This window comes from Crocuta crocuta, unplaced genomic scaffold, assembly GCF_008692635.1.
Source record: "Crocuta crocuta isolate KB4526 unplaced genomic scaffold, BGI_CrCroc_1.0 scaffold231, whole genome shotgun sequence".
In the NCBI taxonomy this organism is placed as follows: domain Eukaryota; kingdom Metazoa; phylum Chordata; class Mammalia; order Carnivora; family Hyaenidae; genus Crocuta; species Crocuta crocuta.
This window is the reverse complement of record NW_027528357.1, coordinates 2,501,938-2,522,163: the sequence shown is the minus strand read 5'-3', so window position 1 is coordinate 2,522,163 and position 20,226 is coordinate 2,501,938. Positions and strand designations below refer to the sequence as shown.

The following is a 20,226-nucleotide window of genomic DNA, read 5'->3' as shown; positions in this document are numbered from 1 at the left end:
TTAAAAGCAGTCGGACACTGGTAAATTGGTGCGAGCACCGCCCTGTCCTGGGTGAAGCTAGTTGGTTTGTTATCTTTACCCACCAAAGCATTTACTTTGGTTAGTCGCCCGATCCACAAACACTTTCGAGGAGATGACATTACCGAAAGGGAGGAACATCTGCATCAGCTCAGCGTCCCCAAACTCCTGGNAGGGATGGCAGGGTGGGGGAAGAGAGAGACAGAGGAGAGGTGAGCGAGTTAGGCAGCGGCAGCAGGGAGGGGGGCAAGGTTGGGAAGGGGGGTCTCATCCAAGATCCAAGGGCGGCCATGGAGGAGTGGGGACTGCTGAGCCCCAGCCTGAGCTCTGGTCTCCGCCCTGCCCTTGGGCAAATCACTGAACCTCTCTGTGCCTCAGTCACCTTTGCTGCAAAATGGATCCGTAAGAGGGTGCCTGGCAACTCGCTCCAGGGGCACAGTTGACGACGAGTGAAGGGGGTAAACGAGCCAAGGCCTGGTGGGCCAGGGAGGGGAGGTGCTGAGGAGAGGCGGGAATAGGAAGGCCTGGTGGCCGCCCTCCAGCCCAGCCCCAGCTCCGGAATGGCCCTGGGGCAGCCCGGCCTGTGGTGCCAGGTGAGAAGCTTCACGTCACCTCCCACAGGCAGGCCCCAGCTCGGACTTTGGGGCGCCTGCTGCTTGGCCCATCTTCCTCCAAAATCCGCAGCCACTCCTTCCCATCTGGTGCCCCGCAGTCCCACCTTCCCCTGCCCCCAACCTCTCACTCAGTGCCGGTCCTGAGTGCAGAAATCAGAACTTCTCTCGCCTCCTCTGACAGGTTAGGTGCCCAGGAGGGGTTTTCCGGCACGGCTCCATGATTAGCCGGGGTCCCCGCGAGCCTTGTTACGTGGAGCTCCCCATTTCATGACAACGGTAACAACCCCGCCACTGCTACAGCAAGAACTATATGTCAGGCTCTTCTCAACACTTCATATGTGTGTTCAGTCACTGCGTCTCGTAGCCGCCCTCTGAGGCAAGTACTGTCATTACTCCCACTACACAGATGAGGAAACAGAGGCCCAGAGAGGTTAAGTCACGTGCCAAAAATCACACAGCTGGGAAGGGAGAGCCAGGATACGGGCCCAGGCCATCTGCCTCTCAAGTCTGTGCTTTCCTCTCTACCTACCGTAAATCTCCCCACCCCAGAAACCCTGAACGCTGTTCAGGCATCGACGTGGGCTGCCACGTGGCTTCCCGGCCAGAACCACATCCTGCCTCTCTGGCACAGGTGAGGCTGCCAGGTAACCCAGCTCAGGAGTGAGTCTCTCAACCCTCACTCTCCTCCTTCCTCCCTCCAAAGATCCCTTTGACCACCAAAGTGAGCCTCTGAGCCTCTGACTTCCTGGGTCCTTGGTCCCCATCCTGCATCATCTGCCCTCAGCCCCCACCCCTTAGCCTCTCCTCCCTGGACCACTGTCTCCCAGGAAAACTGCCTGCTGACGGCGCATTCAGAACCGGCACAAGCATGCTCCCTCGCCAGCCTCCAGGGCTCCCTGCTGCTGAATCCCCCAAGCTTACCCTGTCTCCAGGCATGCCATGTTCTCACTGGGTCATACTCTCAATGTGTCCCTTGACGGTCCCCAGATAGATGTGAGTCCCTTTTGGGCAGAAATCAGCTTGAAGGCCTAATCTAAACCAAACCTCCTCCAGGACTCCCACCCAGATTCTCCCCTTATCTTCTCTCTTCCAGTGCTCCCTAAATCTACATTCTGTGGTCTGAAGCTCTTTCTCCTTTCGCTCTGAGAGGTTTTCTCTCCAGCCAAATTGGGAGCTGTAAGGGCAGAGGCATTTGCCTTCTCCTGCCCTCCTGCCCCTCCCCCAGCACTGCCTCCCTTCCTCCTTCCATCCCATTCTTCAGGCTTCCCTTACCAACCACCCCCCCACATGTAGCCACTGGCCTTGAACTTGAGACCCTCACTTCAACTTCTACGAGGTGCTTTATGTGGCTGTTGTGTCTATTCAACTTAAAGTCTCAAAGAGCCTTCAAGGTCAGGGCCCACAGGCTCATCCCATCAGTATGGTGTGTGGTTGAGCATCACAGGAACAGCCTCACAGCCCCAGCCTAGCTCCCTGCCCCTCACTCCTCCAGAGGGAGCACACACATTGTCTTCCACCCCCAAGACTTTCCTGTATTTCTTCATCCAAAGATTATACAGCATCCAGATGGCATCACCAGCAGGACTGTGGAGATCAATCTGGTCCCACCCAGCCTTCTGAGAAATGGTGAAGCGGAGCTCCAGACTCAGGAGGTGATTATCCTGGCCACACTGCAACCCTGGGCAGAGCCAGGATTGGAGCGGCCCCGAGGGTAACCTCCACCCATCTGTGGAGCTGAGGGCCTCCAGGAATTCATGCATCTGTTGGTTTTCAGGCTCAGCTCAAAGACAAGGTCCTGGAAGGAGGGTCTCTCCCACAACCAATGTGTCCAGGTACGGCAATGACATTCGTGGTAACCATGATAGAAAGGGCCAACCACTGTCATGGCTGCAGGAACACAGCCTTCTTTCTCACCTATGCGTCATGCAACACTGTGGACATGGCTTTGGTTTGGCTGCAGCCCACACCAGCCGTCTCCTAGCCCGGTCCCTTCCCCAGGCCCAGGCTCACCTCATACTTTGCAGTACCCATGCTTTTGCTCCTGTTCTCCCTGCCTTGAATGTCTGTCTCTCCATCTTTATGTGCTGAAGACCTCATCCTTCAAGGCCTCCGAAGCCTTCTCTGACAGCCCCACTCCCAGCACCATGAGCTCACCCTTGTATGAAACCTGGTTCTGTACACAGCTGAGTCCACAATTCACCCCTCCCCATGCCCTGCTCTCCCACTGTGACTCATCCTGTGTGCCCATCAGGAAGAATGTGGGCAATAATGGGAGATCCCACATCTGAGAGGTGGCTGGATCAGGGACTGGCCTCACCAGGTCTGGGCTGGGGAGCAGGGCGCAGGGGTAGGGAGCCGAAGCCGCTCAGAGATGGAAGGAAGATATGAGAAGTTCAGAGTGAGATACATGGGGTGGTGCAGAGGGTAAGGGAGGACGAGCAGGGAGTAGATGGAAGGTCTCATTCTATTTAAGGCCAGGGTTAGAGGCTAACCTGTATGTTGGTGAGAGAAGCACTGACCTGCAGGGGTGTGTGTGTGTGTGTGTGTGTGTGTGTGTGTGTGTAGCAGAGTTTAGAGACCCCTGAACCCACAGAGTGATGCAGGGCACTGACTATGGGCTGAGGGTGTGTCAGCCTAAGACCAGTGGGGTGATGGTGCCTGTGGGCACAGTGCTCTGGTCTGAGCTTGGATGGGCAAGACTGGGGCTCCTGGCCCCTGCCCTTCATGGCTCTGATCTGACTGACATGGCCCTGGAAGAGCTGGACTGAGGGGAGGAGGGCAGGGGCAAAGCAGGCTCAAGGGCCCCAGCCCAGTGACAGGACCCTCTGGTGGAGACAGGGCTTCTGGATGCCCCCTCCCCCCCCGCCCCCCGCCACTCCAGCAGCAGTGGGCCCAGATGTCACTCTGAACAGAGCTAGAGCAGGCCACATTCACAGGCTGTGGGCAGGGGCCCCACCGCACACTCCTCTGGGTTCCCGTGGCTTGTCTCTCCTGGCCACGCAGAGGTGATGATACAGACCTCAGGAGCTGCCCGGTGTGTGTAAACTGGGGTGACGGGCATCATGTCCAACTTGGGGGGGGGTGACGGTTTGGCAAAGGAAGGGCTGTGTACACAGCAAGAAATTCATAGGAAATTTCTGGACTTCTGAGTCAGACATGAGCTCATTTGAGTTCCATGCTTCTCTAGCGACTAACCCTCACTATTCTCATTTTATAGGTAAAGACATCAAGGGGAAGGGGAAGGAGGTGGCCATAAACTGGGAGTCAGATCCAGATGGATTTGCTTCGAAGTCCAGGTTCTCAGCCCTCTGGGGCATGTTTGGGGCCCATCTGACCAATGGGTTCGGACTAGCAGACCCCTGGACGCCTTTCCAGGGCTCACCCTCACCCCCTGGCCCAGGGAAGTGTGCTGCAGGGACGAGGAGCTGCTTAGCTGACCATCACAATCCCCTGGCCAAATGGGTACCTGGGACAGATGCAGTGGCCTCACTGGTGGGTATCCCTTTTCACGGGGTGGGGAAGCCAAGACCTTGTTAGTATCCGTACCCCTCACGCTGGGCTCCCTGTGAGCAAGGCCACAGAATCCCTGAGGGTGGGCTTATTTATCCAGCCTCCCGTGGATGTCTAGCCTCTGGAACGGGAAGACACTGAGGGTCTTTATTAGATCCCAGCCTCAAACCCACTGGTCTTGCCTGCCTTGTGCATACCAGGCAGGACGTGACTTTCCAGGCACCTCTTCTTCCACAAGGCTGCATAGGGACACTCCCACCCTCTCACCGGCCCATGGAGACTCTCCCTGGGAGCACCAGCTGGGAGCACCCAGAGAATACAAGTTCTCCTGTCCCTGATGAACAGGCCTCCCTACTCCAGCCCTGTGCTGAGCATTCCTACTTCTTCCCTTCCTCTCCGCTGGCCAAATCCCACCCATCAGGGGACGGGGGAATTCTTGGACCGCCACCTCTTCCAAGGCTCCACCTTCCTGCACTCCTGCCACTTGGGTTTCCAGAGCTACCCTCGAGAAGCCCACCTCCATGCTTGGATTGGAGAATTCCCCATTTCACCATCCTGCTGTCTTCCCTCATCCTCCTCAACACAACACATAAACATGGTCACCTTGCAAACGAAATGCCCCAGCTGAAGGCCCAGGTGAACAGCCTCTTTGGGGACAGAAAGGGGTGGGGAGGGGCCTAGAAGCCCAGCTCAAAAACTCACCTTCTCTCTGTTGCTGGGGAATCATTGGAGGTGGCTGAGGAAAGGCCTGGCTTATCTGACCATAGGCAGCAGGGTAGGCGGCTGCTGGAGGGCCAAAGAGAAGAGGCAAGAAGGACAGACAGCGACAGTGACACGGAGAGAGAGAGTGAGAGGCAGGAAGAAAAAGAGAAACTTCAGTGTTGAGCCGTAAAAGCAGACCAGCTAAAAAGGGAATTTTAGCTTAGTCACTTAAGATAAAGCCAGTTCAGTGTGTGTGTGTGTGCGTGTGTGTGTGTGTGTGTGTGTCTGCGTGTGCACACACATGAGTGCAGTTGGGGGAAGGCAGTTTTTTCTGAAAAAACACACAACCCACATGTGTGAATAATCCACAAAAACGGACCATCAGAAACATTGGAATGCCCAGACAAGATCGTCTATACCAGCTGGAATCCCCATTCTCTGAGCCACAGCCGATTCTGGCACATGTACCCTCCTCCCACTCAGATGGCGCCTGCGTGGGAGGTGGGGCACCACCCTATGTATGAGCTTGGCCTCTGGGATCCTGCCAGGGGGTGGGCCTCTGGCAGGGACTGAGTTGGACAAACCTGGTACTTCCTGCATTCAGTTGGAAAGGGTCAGAACCGGGACAGAAACGGCAGGCTCCTGGCCCCAGCCTGGTCCGCCTCCCAAAGGTATAGGATCTGAGGTCAGAGCTCAGGGGTCCCAGCAGGTGAGAGAGCTTCCCCTGACCTCCAGACGCGAGAGGCCAGCTTCACCAGAGTCCCCATATTGCCCTCAGGAAGACATTGCTGGCTCTCTCTGACCTGGCCAGACAGCAGGAGACTGGCTGGGCAGAGATGTTTACGGTGTGTGAGAGAGAGACAGAGGATCATGGCTGAGAGCTGGCCTTGGGCTTCCTACAGTGGCTGATTGACTTCCCACTCAGTGACCTAAGGCCATCTGCTCGCCCCAAGGCTGACTCTTATCACTTCTCCTTTTTTTCTACCACTGGCTACCTAGCCTCCCTTGTTCCCCATCATCTTGCTGGAGCCCCATTCCTGCTGCCTGGATGTGGCTGGCAGAAGGGGCAGAACTGCTTCTCTTCCAGGGTCACTCCTTCCCTCAAAGCCAGGCATCTACATTTGCCAGAGCAGGGACGGTGAACTCCGGCCTCGCCCCCAGCACAAACCAGCCCTGGAAACACCAGGTTGGGAGGAAGGTCTGGCCTCAGAGCCGAGTAACTGCCCAGCAAGGTCAGAGCTTCAGCCTGGCTCACCTATGCATGTGAAGTTCTGACTACCCACCACTGCGAAGGGTACCAGGCAAGCTCTGCCTGAATGCTAGGGGGCCCAAAGTAGGGGAGCGGGTCCTCTCCCAGGATAACCTTCCCACCCCCTCTCCCTCATGCCCCTCCGCTCCCCAGCTCTGAGCCCGGGGCCTGGGGAAGGAAGGGAGCGCTGGTGCCCAAGTGTGGGAACGTGGGGACGTGAGGATACTAACGACCTGCATACTGCTGCACTCCCGCGTAGGCCTGCTGCAGGGGGTCCGCGGCGGTGGGGCTCTGGGCTGCAGGAAAGCCAAGGGAGCAGAAGTCAGCGAGGCCCACCCGAACCAGCCTCTCCCCCTCCGCACCCAGGGAGATGATATAGGGCTGCACTGCTCTCCCCAGCCACTGTGGCATCTGCCTCCACCCTGCCTGGGAGCTGGGGACTCAGGCTGGGGGTGGGGCGGGATGGGTGACTCATGCAGAAGGCCGTGAAGGGATGAGGAGATGCCAGAGGGCTCCAGTATGAGTGGTTTGGTGGGAAGATGCCTGAGCACACTGGTCCTGGACAAGGGCTGTGGGTAAATGGGTGAGGGGGCTAGAGGCTCCCAGTGGGAGTGGTCTCCTCCTCACTTATCCCCAGCACAAGTCAGGGGCAGATCCCTGCTGGGTAAAATGAAGGGCATGAGAGACTTCATCCTGCCACTCTGTCTTCCTGGGCTGCCCATGGCTGCTCAAACACAGGGGCCTCTCCATTATCCTTAGGGAGTTTGCACCAGGCATGGAGGCCTTGTACTCCAAGGCCATGGCCAAGACACCCTCAGCAGGGACCGGCCACACAAAGTCTGCCCTGTGTGCTGGGAAAGGAGTGGTGGCCACAGAGACTGAAGAACCACAAGACCCAGGACCTTCCTCCCACCTGATCTCGTGAGTCTGGGATGTCTACTGCCCAGTGTAAGGAGAGGAGCCTGAGGCTGATCCTCTGGCAAGCAACCTGGGAAAGCTGGACTGGGGCAAAGGCTTGGCTCATTTCTGTTGCCTGTGTTCCATCTATGGGACGGGTGCTGTGGGTAAAAGCCCAGCGAATGTGGGCACTGCCTTTGGTGACCAAGGCCACTGATGACTGACATGGTAGGGGGCTGGCCCTGGAGGCCCAGGCAGGTGAGTGGGGAATGCAGGCAGATCCCAGCCTCAATATGTCCCAGGCAGACTGGATAACACAGCAAGGCAGGAAGAAAATTGTCTGGGTTTATGTGCCTGGCAGCCCAGGCCAGCCAAGCTAACTGGTGGCGTTAGGCTTTGGGGCTGCAGACTAGAAAGAATCCCCAAACTTCCCTTCTGAGCTCTTGTTCCTAAACCTCTCAGTAACCTTCCACTAGAGCAATAGGACCTGCGCTGCAGGGGAGCCGAGGGAAAATTCAAGGGGCAGTGGGCCTGGGAGACAGCGTGGATGGCAGCAGTGGGGCTGGGCCCAGGAGGGCACTGCTCAGAGCTGAAGATGGGTCCGGATGCAGGCCCCTTCCTGCCTGGGGTTGTCCCAGGACAAAAGCCCATCTGTCTATGTCCCTCACGTTGGAGACTAGAGCCAAGAGCCCCCGGTGGTGAGGTGGTACTGGTGATGGTGCTTGTTGGGCTGGTCTTCTCTGCCCTTCTGCTCCCTCTGCCTGACTCCACTGCCAGCCTCAGCTCTCTGGAGAGGCCCGTCTAGCTTTGCCCTCTTGGCCTTTCCAGCTGCTCAAACACAAAGTGCCATTATGTGACTTAGAAAAAGGTATCTCTTCTTCTGGCCAGTTTGATGGCCTTTGCAAAATATCACCTGCAGCTCACCCAGCACAGTGCTCACATATTCTGAGACGTAAGGAGTGAACGATCCTTAACAGTTGTGAGAGCCACCCCTTCGGGGGTGTTATGGGGCAATAAAGGCCACACTGTGTGCTTCCAGTGTGATCTCGTGATCTTGATGAGCGAGAGGGGAGAACAGAGAAGCTCCCTGGGGCTAGGAAGTGGAGAAAAACATTTCTGAGACCCCTCTCTACTTCTCTGCTTAATGACCTCATTAGTAACTGCCAAAGAATGAACACTTTGAAGGATCTCGCTCATTACAGCGGCTCCAAACTCCGCATTTAAAGATGGTAAATTAATTTTTTTAATGTACTACTTTTCTCCTTTCCTTCCCTCATCCCTCCCTCCTGCTCTGGCAGGGAATTGTTTATGGGATGTGGCAGATTGTTACAAATGGGGGAGAGGAACATTTCCAAATTCCATGAGGGAAACAGCTCACAGATGCTGGTGGGGGTGGGGAGAAAACAGGTTTGTCAAAATCCAGAGATCCAGATGGGCTTGCGGGCAGGGAGGAGGGGAGAAATGAAACCACCCAGATGTGCTGGGGACTGTATCTCCCAGCCCACGAGCCTGAGTGGGGAGGAGCCCAGGAACCTGAGCTTGGTGGGGTCTCCCTTATCTCTGGCTTGCCGAGCCTCTTCCTGCCTCCTTTGCCAGCCTGGAGTCTTCATCCTTAAACCACAGTCCCATTCCTCTGCCCCTTGCCCCTTTACTCTGGGATTCTGTGGCCTCTTCTCTAGGCAGTGAGGGGAGAAGTGTGGAGCAATGTGGTAGGGGGCTGGCCCTGGAGGCCCAGGGAGATAAGTGGGGATCCAGAGAGATCCCAGCCTCTGGGATCAGATCAGAGACAACTCCAATGCCAAAGTCAAGAAAGCCTCCTCTATTTCTTGCTAGCACAGTGACCTTGCACTCTGCTGCTGGTGGAACTTTCATATTCTATGGATGTCTGGGCCTCACTCCAGACACTGAAATCAAAATCTCTGGGCTTCTGTGATTTCACAAAGCCACACAGAGGATTCTGATGGGCAACCAGGGTAGAGAGCACTACCCTGCCCCTTCAGCTGACCTCCTCTGTCCTAGTTGGGCCAACCTCCTTACCACTCCCTGCCTCTGCCAGTCAGGCCCCTCAGCATTTGGGCCTCTGGGACAGCCTCCTTCACAGGAGGGTGTTCCTTGTTCATCCACACCTCTCTAATTCCTGCCCACCTGTTAAAGGTGATCTGGGCCTCCTCCTCAGGAAGCTCTTGATGACACTGTTCTGCCTTACTGTCTCATTACGCTGTCAATGTGTACTGTGTTCCTGGCTGACTTTGTTGACCCTCCCAGGGGATAGGCCCACGTCTTGTTCTCCTTCTGCCCCCCCACCCTTTCAACTGCCACAGATTGGGCACTTACAAATACTTACGGGGACTCTGTAACCTAATCATCTGCCCTCCAGGAAGGAGGAAAACACTCTTCACAACTCTATTACATTGCCCCTTGCCAGTCTACCCTAGGGTGTTAGGCCCAGCTTCCCTGCTCTAATGGCAGTCCATCCTCAAGTGCAGAGAAAGGAGCTGCTGCAAGTCAGCCAGGCACTCTCACCACGAGAGACATGCTAAGTTTGAGAGGAACAAAGTTAATCAGGAACAGGCCTTCTGGGTCTTGTGTTGCCAGAATTTAGGCAAGAAGCACTCGGGTGCTATCCATGGTTCTGATACATTTGTCCGACGTGCTGACCAAGATTTTGTTAGGATTTAGGGACCAAACTAGCATGTACTAATCAAAATGTCAAATCTATATGCCTCTGCCTCCTTCCTACAAGAGTTTTTTTTTCCTACTTAATACTAAATATGACTATTCTTTTAGTGTCTATCCCCTCACTTCCTATGGGTCAAATTCACTCTCAATTAACTTGCAGTTACGAGCCTCTCTACCTCATTGTACAACTGTATCTGTTGTCTTCTCTTTCCTGACAGAGCTCCAGGAATGGGCTGCTTTCTCACTCTCAGACTGGCACCTCTCCCAGAATGAGAATTTGGTCTCTTCTCTCCAACCAGGGGCTCCCTGAAGGAGGGCAGGAGGCTGGCTCTCTCTGATCGCATTTGGGGTTCTACCAAGCAATAGACAGAGGGTAGGAGCCACATGTTCCCTGTGATAAGCGAGGACAGGGACAGAATGGATGAGGAATGTTCTGCATGGGGAAGGAATGGCTACCAGATGTGCTTACCTGGGTAGGGATGGATGCCATTAGCAAACACAGCTTCCGCAGCAGGTTGCCCATTTGCCTGTGGGGGGAGGCCGGTGAAGCCGTTCACCCCAATGGGGGACGGGATGCTAGGCACAGCTGGTGCAGTGATGCCCGGAGGGGTGCTGCCACCTAGTTCCAGAAGTGGAAAGGGGTAGAAGAGGAAGGGAAGCAAGCAGAACCAAGGTGAGGAAAGCCAACCCATGGAGCTCTACCCCTTGGCTCCAAGGGCCTGGGAATAGACCACCCAACTCAGTCCTATCTGTGAATCATGCCTGGAGTTATCTCCCTGCATGATGACACCACTCATCCCAACTGTATCCATCCTTCAAGGCAGAGTCCAACTCTGACCCACCCCATAAAGACTTCCTTGAACAGTGACTGCAGCATGACCTTGGACATGCAGCACGTAAACTAGTCTCAGTGTCGTAGACTTTGACTACACTTAATCTTCCTTTCATCTTTTTCAGTGGATGTTGCTCACCCCAGCTAAGTTAGGATGGGCTGGTCTTTGTTTGGCCACTATGTGCCTTCTAAGTTGCTGGCTCTGCTCTCTTGTCTAGATCCCTGAGGGGCTGATCTGCCTCCCCACAAAGGAGTTTTGCTACTTAGGTGGAGGAGGTCTTAATTCTGATGTTCCCTTGCACATAAGGAGAGAGCCCTTTGCAGAGTCCAGATTCAGCCCTACTCATATACGAAATAGACACTTAGGCCTTCTCCAGTGGAGGCAATGGTGATGCTCATTGTGACAAAGGTAAAGTCAGGGTCAGATGACAATACCCTGTGCTTTCTCTATGCCAGGTGGGTGGAGCCCAAGGTGTGGATGGTAAGATGACTGTACTGGAAAGGGCCTTCCTTTTCATGTAGGAAGCAGGGTATCTGTAAGGCTCCCGGATGTCAGGAAGGCTGCTAGTATGGTGTGGGTACAGAGAGCTGAGGAAGCTTGATGAATGAGAACCTGGGGTGTTGGGCCAGGGCTTGGGACTGGACAAGGGTTTCTTAATTTTGCCACTATTGACATTTGAGGCCAGACATTTACTTATTGTGAGGGGCTTTCCTGGGCATCGTAGGATGCTTAGCAACAACCCTGGCCTCTACCTATGAGACCACAGTAGCACTCCGCTGACCAGCTGTGACAACCAAAAATGTCTCAGGACATTGCCAGATGTCCTGGGTGGGCAGGAGAACAAAACTGGACCAGGCTGGGAATCACTGAACTCAACAATAGCTAAGATCTAATTAAGAACATGCTGGGGCACCTAGGTGGCTCAGGTCATGATCTCACGGCTCATAAGGCCCCATGTTGGGCTCTGTGCTGGCAGTTCAGAGCATAGAGCCTGCTTCAGATTCTGTCTCTGTTTCTCTCTCCCCTTTCCCGCCCCCTTGTGTCCACTCTCTCTCTCTCAAATATAAACAAACATTAAAAAGAAAAAAGAACGTGCTTTATGAACGGGGTTATTTCCAAGCCTGCTGTCCTTTAATGACTCTTGAGGTTCTCTCTTGCTTGTTGCACAGTTGTCTTGGAAAAGCCAATGAGTCTAAGTTGGGTTAAAGAAAAATGAAAAAACTAGGGCTCCTTCTCTGATTAGGCCACGAACCTAACACGGCCACAGAATGGGCAGGGCTTTTTCTCCCTCAGACCTCAAAGGGGGGAACTGTTTTCATGTGAATTTCTTTCTAGAGATCTAGAAAAGAAATCAAGATGAATTGCTTCCTGACATGGTTCAGTAACTTGAGTGAAACTGTCACCACCCTGAAATCATATCATTGACTGCATGGGGCCCACGTCCAATCTTCCCTTGGGCCCACACTGAATCCCCCAGGGATTAGAACATTTTTAAGACAAACTTCTGGAGGATGAAGTCTGCCTAGGCCCATACATCACATGCTCTGGCCATGGGAAGGTCCACTAGTTGACAAAATCGGCCAAATAATAGGTCCCACCTGCTGCTTTCCTGCCATACCACATCCTGTGTCGGTACCTGCCCACTCACCTGAGGTTGGGGTCATGGGTGCGGCCGCCAGGCCATTCATGTTGAGGGCTGCCATCTGCTGCATCTGGGCGGCGGCAAAGGCAGCCATGGGGTTCAGGTAGCCGCCCTGTGCGACTGACGCCATTAGTGCCGCTTGCTGCTGCATCAGCTGGGGCAGAGGAAGTGGAAAAAATATCATGCGCTTCCAGGGGGGCAGCCCTCCCCACCAGGGGGCTCAGCTCCTGGAGACCAGCCTCCCAGGCCCTGCGCCCCAGGGAGTTCAGATATATCTTCTCACTCCTACTCTCTGAGACAACTGTATTCATAAGTAATGGTAGGGTCTTAGGGAAGTTGTAGAGGAGGAGGGAAGGGGACTGGCTCCATGGGTGCTGGTCAGCCCTGAGAAAGGTCTGTCATCCATGGAGATGTGATACCCAGAGCTCTAGAGACATACTAGGTGAGCCTCTGTAGAGTTCAATTGGCATGGATTTGCTTAAGATGGTCCTACTTGGAGTCTGTTGGGCAGAAGCAACAGGAGAACTCCAGGCACCCCCAGTGTCCTCACAAAGGTGAGTGGGAACTGGGCAGGTTGTTGCCATGGCCAAGTTTGGACACGGCTAAAGAAGATGTGAAGTGAACTTACATCTTTAGAACCGGAACCTTGGCCTATGTCAGGGCCACCCCTGTGGGGCGTGTGGTTACAAGTCTGGGGGCAGCTCCCGGGAGACAGGGACGGGGCTAGCTCCAGTGCAGAGGGAAGAAGTGGATGGACAACAGCATGAGCCAGGGCCTGAGGGGACTGCAGAGGAAGTGTGGATGTGAGGGCCTTGGGGCACCTCAAAGGAACCCTGCTGGGACTGATCAGAGGCCTGAGGACCCCGGTCCGTTCCATGAGTGAAGGCAGAAGTAGAATGGTGACAGCCAAGCACTGGCCTCTCTCTCACCACTTCCAGGTGATCCTTCCTAGGCTCTGACTAGTGGAAAGGTGCTGAGGGTGCCCCACCTTGCTACCTAGCCTAGAGGCCTCTCCAACTCCTTTCCTATAGAACCAGGACAGCAGCCCACCTCCTCCTGGCAGCCACCCCGCACTGGCCCAGCCTTCTCTTAGCCCCCTCTGGTCTCTACTGCCTGGGTTCACTCTTGACCACTCCTCATGCCCCGGGCAGCAGGGTATTCTGGCCAGCAGCAGGGCTCCCCTCAGCACACTTAGGCGTCCTTGCTCGTCCAGGCTCTGAGCAAAGTGAGCTAGAGAACAGCTGTGCACACCTCCCCACCCCCCCACCCGGCTGCGCCCCCACTTACTGCCTGTGCGTAGGCACCGTAGGCCCCAAACGGGATGGCCATGGGGTTGAACATGCCCATCTGGCCAGCCATCTGCTGCATTCGCCGCATCGTGCGCTCCTTGTCGGTGTCGGCAAACTTGACCACCAGACTGGATGAGGCTCCCTGAAGCCAGGACTGCACGTGAGGCCGGCTTGCCCCAGCTGCCTCCTCTCCCAGCTGTCCTTGCCTTGGCCTGGACCCACCCCATCCTCTGGGGGAGGGCACTGGGGCAGGGGAGGGATGGAGCTGGGAGGCAAGTTGCAGCGCTTGCACTCACCCAGCTGTCTGGGATCTTAACCCCACAGGGGCATTTTTTTTTTTTTTTCTCCTAGGGACAGTCCAGTTCCTTAGGTCTCTGGGCCTCAGTGTCCTTGTCTGAGAAATGGGGATAATGATAACACCATCCTGCCTCTTGAGGAGGCTGTGAGCACCCCACGTGTGGCAAGGTGTGCACGGAGCTCAAGGCAGGGGGGGCCCTGCGGGGCTCTCGGTCCCTCTGGGGCCACCGCGCGGCCCCCACCTCACCCCGGGCTGGCCCCACTCACCGGCATGGTCTGGCTGCCGTGCAGAGCGTTGATTGCGGCTTGCGCCTCGGCGTGGGAGGAGTACTTCACAAAGGCGCACCCTGGGGGGACGGGAGAGGCTGAGCCATGGCGGGAGGGCCCCGGGGCCCCCGGGAGGAAGGCCACAGAAGCGCGAGGGCTGAGAGGCGAGGCACGGGAGGGGCCGAGGGGAGAGGGCGCATCCCGCATCCCGGGTGAAAGCAGAGTGGGTGAGACACAGAGACTGAGAGAGAAAGAGAGACACCGAGAAACACAAAGACAGAACCACACAGAGGCAGAGAAAGACCTGGACGGGACGGAGACTTAAAAGCACCCTTAAGTCTCCCTGCCCCTGTCTGGACTTGGATGGCGGCCTTCCCTTGTCCTCAGGCAGGAGCGCCTCGCCCCTTCCAAGCATCCTCCCCGGGCTCGAGGTCGGGGCCTGCCGGAGGCNGGCCGCGCAGGATGGTACACTCCTCGATGTTCCCGAAGGCTTCGAAGAGGCGGCGCACGTCGTCCTCGGACTGCTGCTTGTTGAGCATACCCACGAAGAGTTTTCTATCTTCTGGAACAAAATTAGGAGATGCTTACCCGGGCCGGGGGAGCCGGGCTGCACGGGGGCGGGCCCGGGGGTCAGATGGTACGAGACCGGAGGGGAAGGGGAGGAAGGGAGGAGCTGGGCAGGGAAGAGGGCTCTTAGCTGGAGGGGGAGGGCTGAGGCGTGGCTAGAGCGGGGTAAGGGGGTTGGAGGAGCTGCGAGCAAAGCCAGAGGTGGAGGTGAGGGAGGAAGGGCTGGGTCAAGGAAGCTGGATTGCAGCGACTGTGCCCCTCCCGCCCAGAGGGCAGGCAGCACACAGAGGGAGCTAGGCCACTGGTCTGGCTGCTCACCCATGCACACTGAGGGCACAGGGGTGGCACACGGGTCGTCTGGGCAACCCTGCATTCCCTTCTTCCTTGCTCTTAGACACTTACTATCATCTTCACGCGCAGATGCCAAAATTAACTCACAACAGGCAAGTCCGATGCAGGGCTTTTGCATTTGCCCTTCCCTCTGCCTGAAGCACCTCCCCATCACAAGGCTGAATTCTTCTCTTCCAGGTCTCAGTTTAAATATTGCTTCTTCATCAAGGCCCCCTGTTCCTGTCTCCCTTATTCTCTGTCTCAGCTTCTCCCTCTCAAGGCCCAGATTGCAAAGGACCATCGTTTACTGCTTTGCTTTGGTTTCTGTCTAGCTCGCTGCCCACACCCATGGATGCTCCCTGGGGGAAGAGAGCAGGCATACTGGAGAGGCAGTTCTTGGCACATAGTCAGTCCTCAGGACAGAGTTATGGAGTAGATGAATGCACGCCCTATGTCATTCCCAAGATCACACCTTCTTTCTATCCCAGATTGTTTTTACCTCTATCTGGTGTCCCTTCCTTGGCCTGGCCCTTCCTCGTTCATGCTGCAAAAATTTAGCCCTGGACACCTTTGGGGGCCCTGTTGCTGAAGTCTGGGCTCCCTCACCAGTCTCCCCCTGCCCTGGTGTTTAGTGCCACATGGTTTGTTGACACCACTTGGCTGTGTGCTCAGGGTAACAGCGGTCACACTGGACTGTGTGGATCTGCAGCAGCTGTGACTGCCAAAGGGTCCCCCGTCCCACAAGCTGACTGAAATGAGAGGTTAACTCCTTCCACTGAGGTGGGGTCTGTGCTCCCTCCCCTTGACTCTGGGTGGGGCTGTGATGGCTCTAACCCATAAAGAATGCAGAATTGATGCAGGCTGACTTCCAGCACCCTGCTGTGAATAACTAGGACACACAACTAGCTCACACTGGAGGGTCCCCATGAGAAGGAACCCATCTCCCCAGCTGACAGCCAACATCGACCTCCAGACTTGGTAAGAATGAGTCTGCAGATGACTCCAGCCCCCAGCCTTTGAGTCTAAGAGCTGAGGCCCAGATGCCCTGGAGCAGAGACCGGCCTTCCATGCTGGGCCCTGTCCGGATCCCTAACCTGCAGGATCCATGAGTGTAACAAATGGTTGTTTTATGCCATTCAGTTTGGGGCTAAATTGTTATGCAGCCATAATAGCTGGAACAGAATCGCTATGGAAGCAGCACTCAGCAGGCCCTCACTAGATGTTTGTTGACTCTTGAATGACTGACAGACACAGGCACACACAGCCAAGGCTGCAGAAACGCACCCCCCAAGTTGCAAATGGCCTTGAGTTCTGGTTCCTCCGAACCAGAGTTCTGGGCCTATGTCCCTCTGTACTCAGGGTACACTGGGTCCCTGCACTGGTTCACAAGCCACCCCAGAGTCCTCTTCAGGAATCCCTGGCCCCTGGCCGGTCAGCACCTCTTAGTGCAAAGCATTCAGCACCAGGGAAGTCCTCAGTGACAAGGACGTCCTGGGTCCTAGCTCTTTCCATGCCCTGTAGGGCATCATTGCCAGTTGTCGGTACTGCTTCTGGACCAGGGCACACCAGTCTAGCCCTTCACCATTAGTGGGCTTCAGTCAAAGCTCTGGGTCCTGGAGCCCCAGCCTTGCCACCTGCCCCTGCCCAGGTAAGCAGGTGGCTCCCTGGGCCATCCTAGGGCCTGGCACACCTCGGCCACATCTTCAGGGCTCACGGACTCCAAATTCTCGGCCAGGAAACCAAGAGAAAGTGAGAGAGAGAGTGGAGGGGTGAAGCTGAGAAAGGACGGGGTAGATGGGGTTAGGAGCAGATGAAGAAAAATGGCAGAAATGTTGGGGCATCTGGGTGGCTCAGTCGGTTAAGCATCTGACTTGGGCTCAGGTCCTGATCTCACGGGTTGGTGGGTTTGAGCCCCGCGTCGGGCTCTGTGCTGACAGCTAGCTCAGAGCCTGGAGCCTGTCTTCGGATTCTGTGTCTCCTTCTCTCTCTGACCCTTCCCTGCTCATGCTGTCTCTACCTCTCTCTCAAAAATAAATAAAACATTAAAAAAAAAAAAAGAAAATGGCAGAAATGGAGGGAAAAGAATTAGAAACAAAGAGCAGCCAGCAGAGATGGGCAGAGGAGAGGCAGACACAGAGGGGAGAGGGACAGTGGCTTATGTGTAACTCCCAGAAGCTGCAGCAACATTTTGCGTGAAGTGGACAGGGGCTACTCACGACTCCACGGTAGGCTTGAGTCATGAGCCATTACAACTTTGCACTCCCGGCCAGGCCAGCCTAGGGCTTCCCCCCCTGCCCCATCCATCGCCTTTTAATGACTCCAATTAAATGGGATTTCCAGGAAGACAAAGAAGTGAAACCCCCTGCCTCCTGCTAATCCCTGGCCCTCCTGCTTAGAAATTCCAAAGGAAAAAGGAAGGGGGGAGAAGGCCCCTTCTCCGTCTGAGCCTGATTTAAATGCTGGTACCGCAGCCCCGTGCCTTCTCCTCTCTCCTGACATCTGAATATATTCCTTTATTATCATTATGACAGCCTTCTGATAGCATTAAAATTCATCCACACGTGCTTTTCTATCCAGCCACTTCCCTTTTGCCAGTTTTTTCTCCCTAATCTTTTTCTTCCTCTCCCCTGAAATCTTGCCTTCCTTACAGTTCTCCGTTCTCAGTTCTAGACCAGGACCCTTCCTTCTGGAGGACTTTCCAAACTTGTAGGGGGCCAGGCTCCTCCTCTTCCCGACTACCTGGATTTCCCCCCGGGGAAGCTGCAGCTAGCCTTGTCTTTCTAGAAGACCGCAAGAAACCAAAGAAACCTGCCCCATACTCACTCCCCTATGTGTTCTTGGTGACTCCATCCCATTCAAATGTTTATTGGTTCCGGGATCCTCAAATGCACCCAGTTTGCACCCTCTTTGTTTTCACTTGGCTTTGGCATGATTCTAAGGATTCTCTTTCAGACCAGAAGCTGGAAGGACTCTTGAGTCCAAGGGTGGATCTCCTTCTGGCCCAGGCCCACTGGCTTCACCCCAGCCCCACTGCCTTGCCACTGCATAACTGCTTCCCACCTGGGCCTTTGGGTCTACAGAACGGGAATAACCGGTCTTGCCTCATGCGATGGATGCTAGGCTTCCAAGAGACACAGCAGAGCAACAGCCTGGCCAGCAAGGGGAACAACAGCCCTGAGGACCATTACTCAGAGTTCTCTATCCAGGAGGAAGAGGAAATGGAGGGCCACTCCTCCCTTCACTTGCCCTGCCCTAATTTGGCCAGAAAGGCCACCTCTGTTGTGTGTCCTAGATGGGGAGAGGTCACCCCTGGGGAGACCAGACTCATGCTGTGGCGGACCAGCTGAGATGGACAACCTCCCCCCCATCACCCCACCCCCTGTGACCTCCTCTCCCTCTGGCTACTCTCCTGAGGCACTGTCTCTAAGTTGTGTCAGATGACCAGTGGCACCATTTGCCTAGTGTCTTGGATCTGATGCCAACCTAGTGAGAGTCTCAGAAGATGACTCAGTTTCCTGAGCCAGTCCCCACCCACTCCAACGTTAACACAAGACCTCTGACTCCTGGACAGGCTGAGCAGTCCCTGAGCATAGCCTGCCTATCTTAGGTGATGCAGGGTCCCTGGGTGATGGGGAGTCTATGGGGTTCTCACTCCCCCTGCAAGCCCTTAGCCTTAAGCCCATTGTCGGGATATGGGGGGGTGTTGTTCTTCTGAAGAGGTGAGGCCAGGAGAGACTGCAGAGCCAGGGGTGGAGATGGGCTGAAGATGCCCCTGAGTGGGAAGTCACAGGGCCCAAACACGTGAGTAAGTGGAGGCTAGTGACTGGAACCCAGAACCTTCCCCTCAAGAGAGCCCTGCTTAAGGGAGGGGGCTACAGTATGCTCATATTCCAGCTCCCAGGGCTGAGCCCAGTGCCAAACCACCCCCACCCTCGAGTCTTCACACGGGTTCCTCCTGTCAAGGGGCAGAACGAAGGAAGCATGCTCCTCAGTCATTCAACTGTTTGCCGAGCCCTTCTCTCTGCACCAGACACTATTCCAGGCACCGTTCCCATGACAGTTACAAGAGAGGTCAGTCTGCTCACTGGAGCTGCCGTCCATCCACTGATGACCACACAGGCCATCTGCAATAGACAGTTCCTGAACAAGACAAAGGAGCTTGCGGCTGTCACCCAGTGGCCCCCAGAACTAGTGGGCCCTCCCCACAGGCCCCCAAGACACATAGTTGCAGTCTCTCTGGTTCTCTTGATTTCCCCATCCTATAACCCCTTGCTCCTGCCTCCTTGCTCTTTTAAAACGTGAGTGCCCGTGTCTGCGGATGTGGGGAGCCCCCGGGCTCCTGGGGAGCAAGAGGTGGCACTAGTCTCAGCTCTGCCTGAATCCAGGGAGGGCAGCTCTGCTTTCTGTGCCCAGTGAACCAACGACCACTGCCAGGGAGGGGCACAGTCTGCAGCGCCCCCCAAATGATGCATGGGAAAAGTACCCAGTTCTGTGCGGAACGAAGGTGTTTACAGCCATCTCAGAAGGGCCTGGATCAGAGCACCTGACCTCCCTCCTGGGTTCACCCTCTGGTGACTCCTTCAGTGAGCATTTATTGAGCACTTACTGTGAGAGAGGAAAGCCAGGAAATAGCTCTGGACTGTGCACCAGAGGGGCCGGGGCTGGGGGGTGTGGTGGGAGCAGAGGGCGCGTTTATACCCTGAAGTCTTCCAGGAGGAGTCATGCTGGAGTTTCCACTTTGGGGGGACATGTGCGGGGGGCTCCAGACCCACAACAGCATCTGAGCAAGGTCTGAGAGATGGGAGGGCTCCCTTGGGCTGCTCTTTTCACCCACTCCCAGTGGTCCCTGCACGCCCCAGGGCTTGCATAAGGGGGTCCAGCTGAAGTTCGACTTTGCTTTCCAGCAGCGTCTTGCCTGTTCCTCCTGCACCAACACACACAGCTCCATTCCTCTGGCTTCAGGGGTCTTTATTTCCGCAGAACCTCAATCTACTTAAGCTACAGGTTCCCAACCTTTAAAAAGCATTGGGTGCCACCTCCCAGGAACCACAGATAGGTGGATAGGTGCTTATGAAAAGGCAATGGAACCTAGTTGCCAGAATATTAGGCTTTTTCCAATCTCTCCATGAGAGAGACTCCTACACTCCTTCACTCAGGATGTCAGGGCAGAATGGGGCTCTGGCTGGAAGGATTTGCATTTTAAAAAGAGGGCCCAGAAAACCAAGAAGCAAGACACTGATAGATGGCAAGTTTAGGCCAGGGTCCTACGTGGGATATTTCAGGGTGGTGCCTGAGATCCCCCAGATGTGCAGGGAGCATCTTGTGGGAGGGG

General features: G+C 55.5%; 1 protein-coding gene across 1 annotated transcript in view; it reads right to left on the bottom strand.

Moving 5' to 3' along the window:
* CELF4 (CUGBP Elav-like family member 4) overlaps positions 1-20,226 on the bottom strand; it is a 285,465-nt gene that overhangs the window by 5,699 nt on the left and 259,540 nt on the right. The window contains exons 4-12 of the mRNA XM_077753849.1: positions 14,395-14,559; positions 13,998-14,077; positions 13,432-13,575; positions 12,151-12,298; positions 10,139-10,288; positions 6,324-6,389; positions 4,845-4,928; positions 401-492; positions 144-186 (exon numbers count right to left, since the gene is read on the bottom strand). Of these exons, the coding sequence (XP_077609975.1) occupies positions 144-186; positions 401-492; positions 4,845-4,928; positions 6,324-6,389; positions 10,139-10,288; positions 12,151-12,298; positions 13,432-13,575; positions 13,998-14,077; positions 14,395-14,559 (972 nt within the window). The remainder of the gene's footprint in view (positions 1-143; positions 187-400; positions 493-4,844; positions 4,929-6,323; positions 6,390-10,138; positions 10,289-12,150; positions 12,299-13,431; positions 13,576-13,997; positions 14,078-14,394; positions 14,560-20,226) is intronic.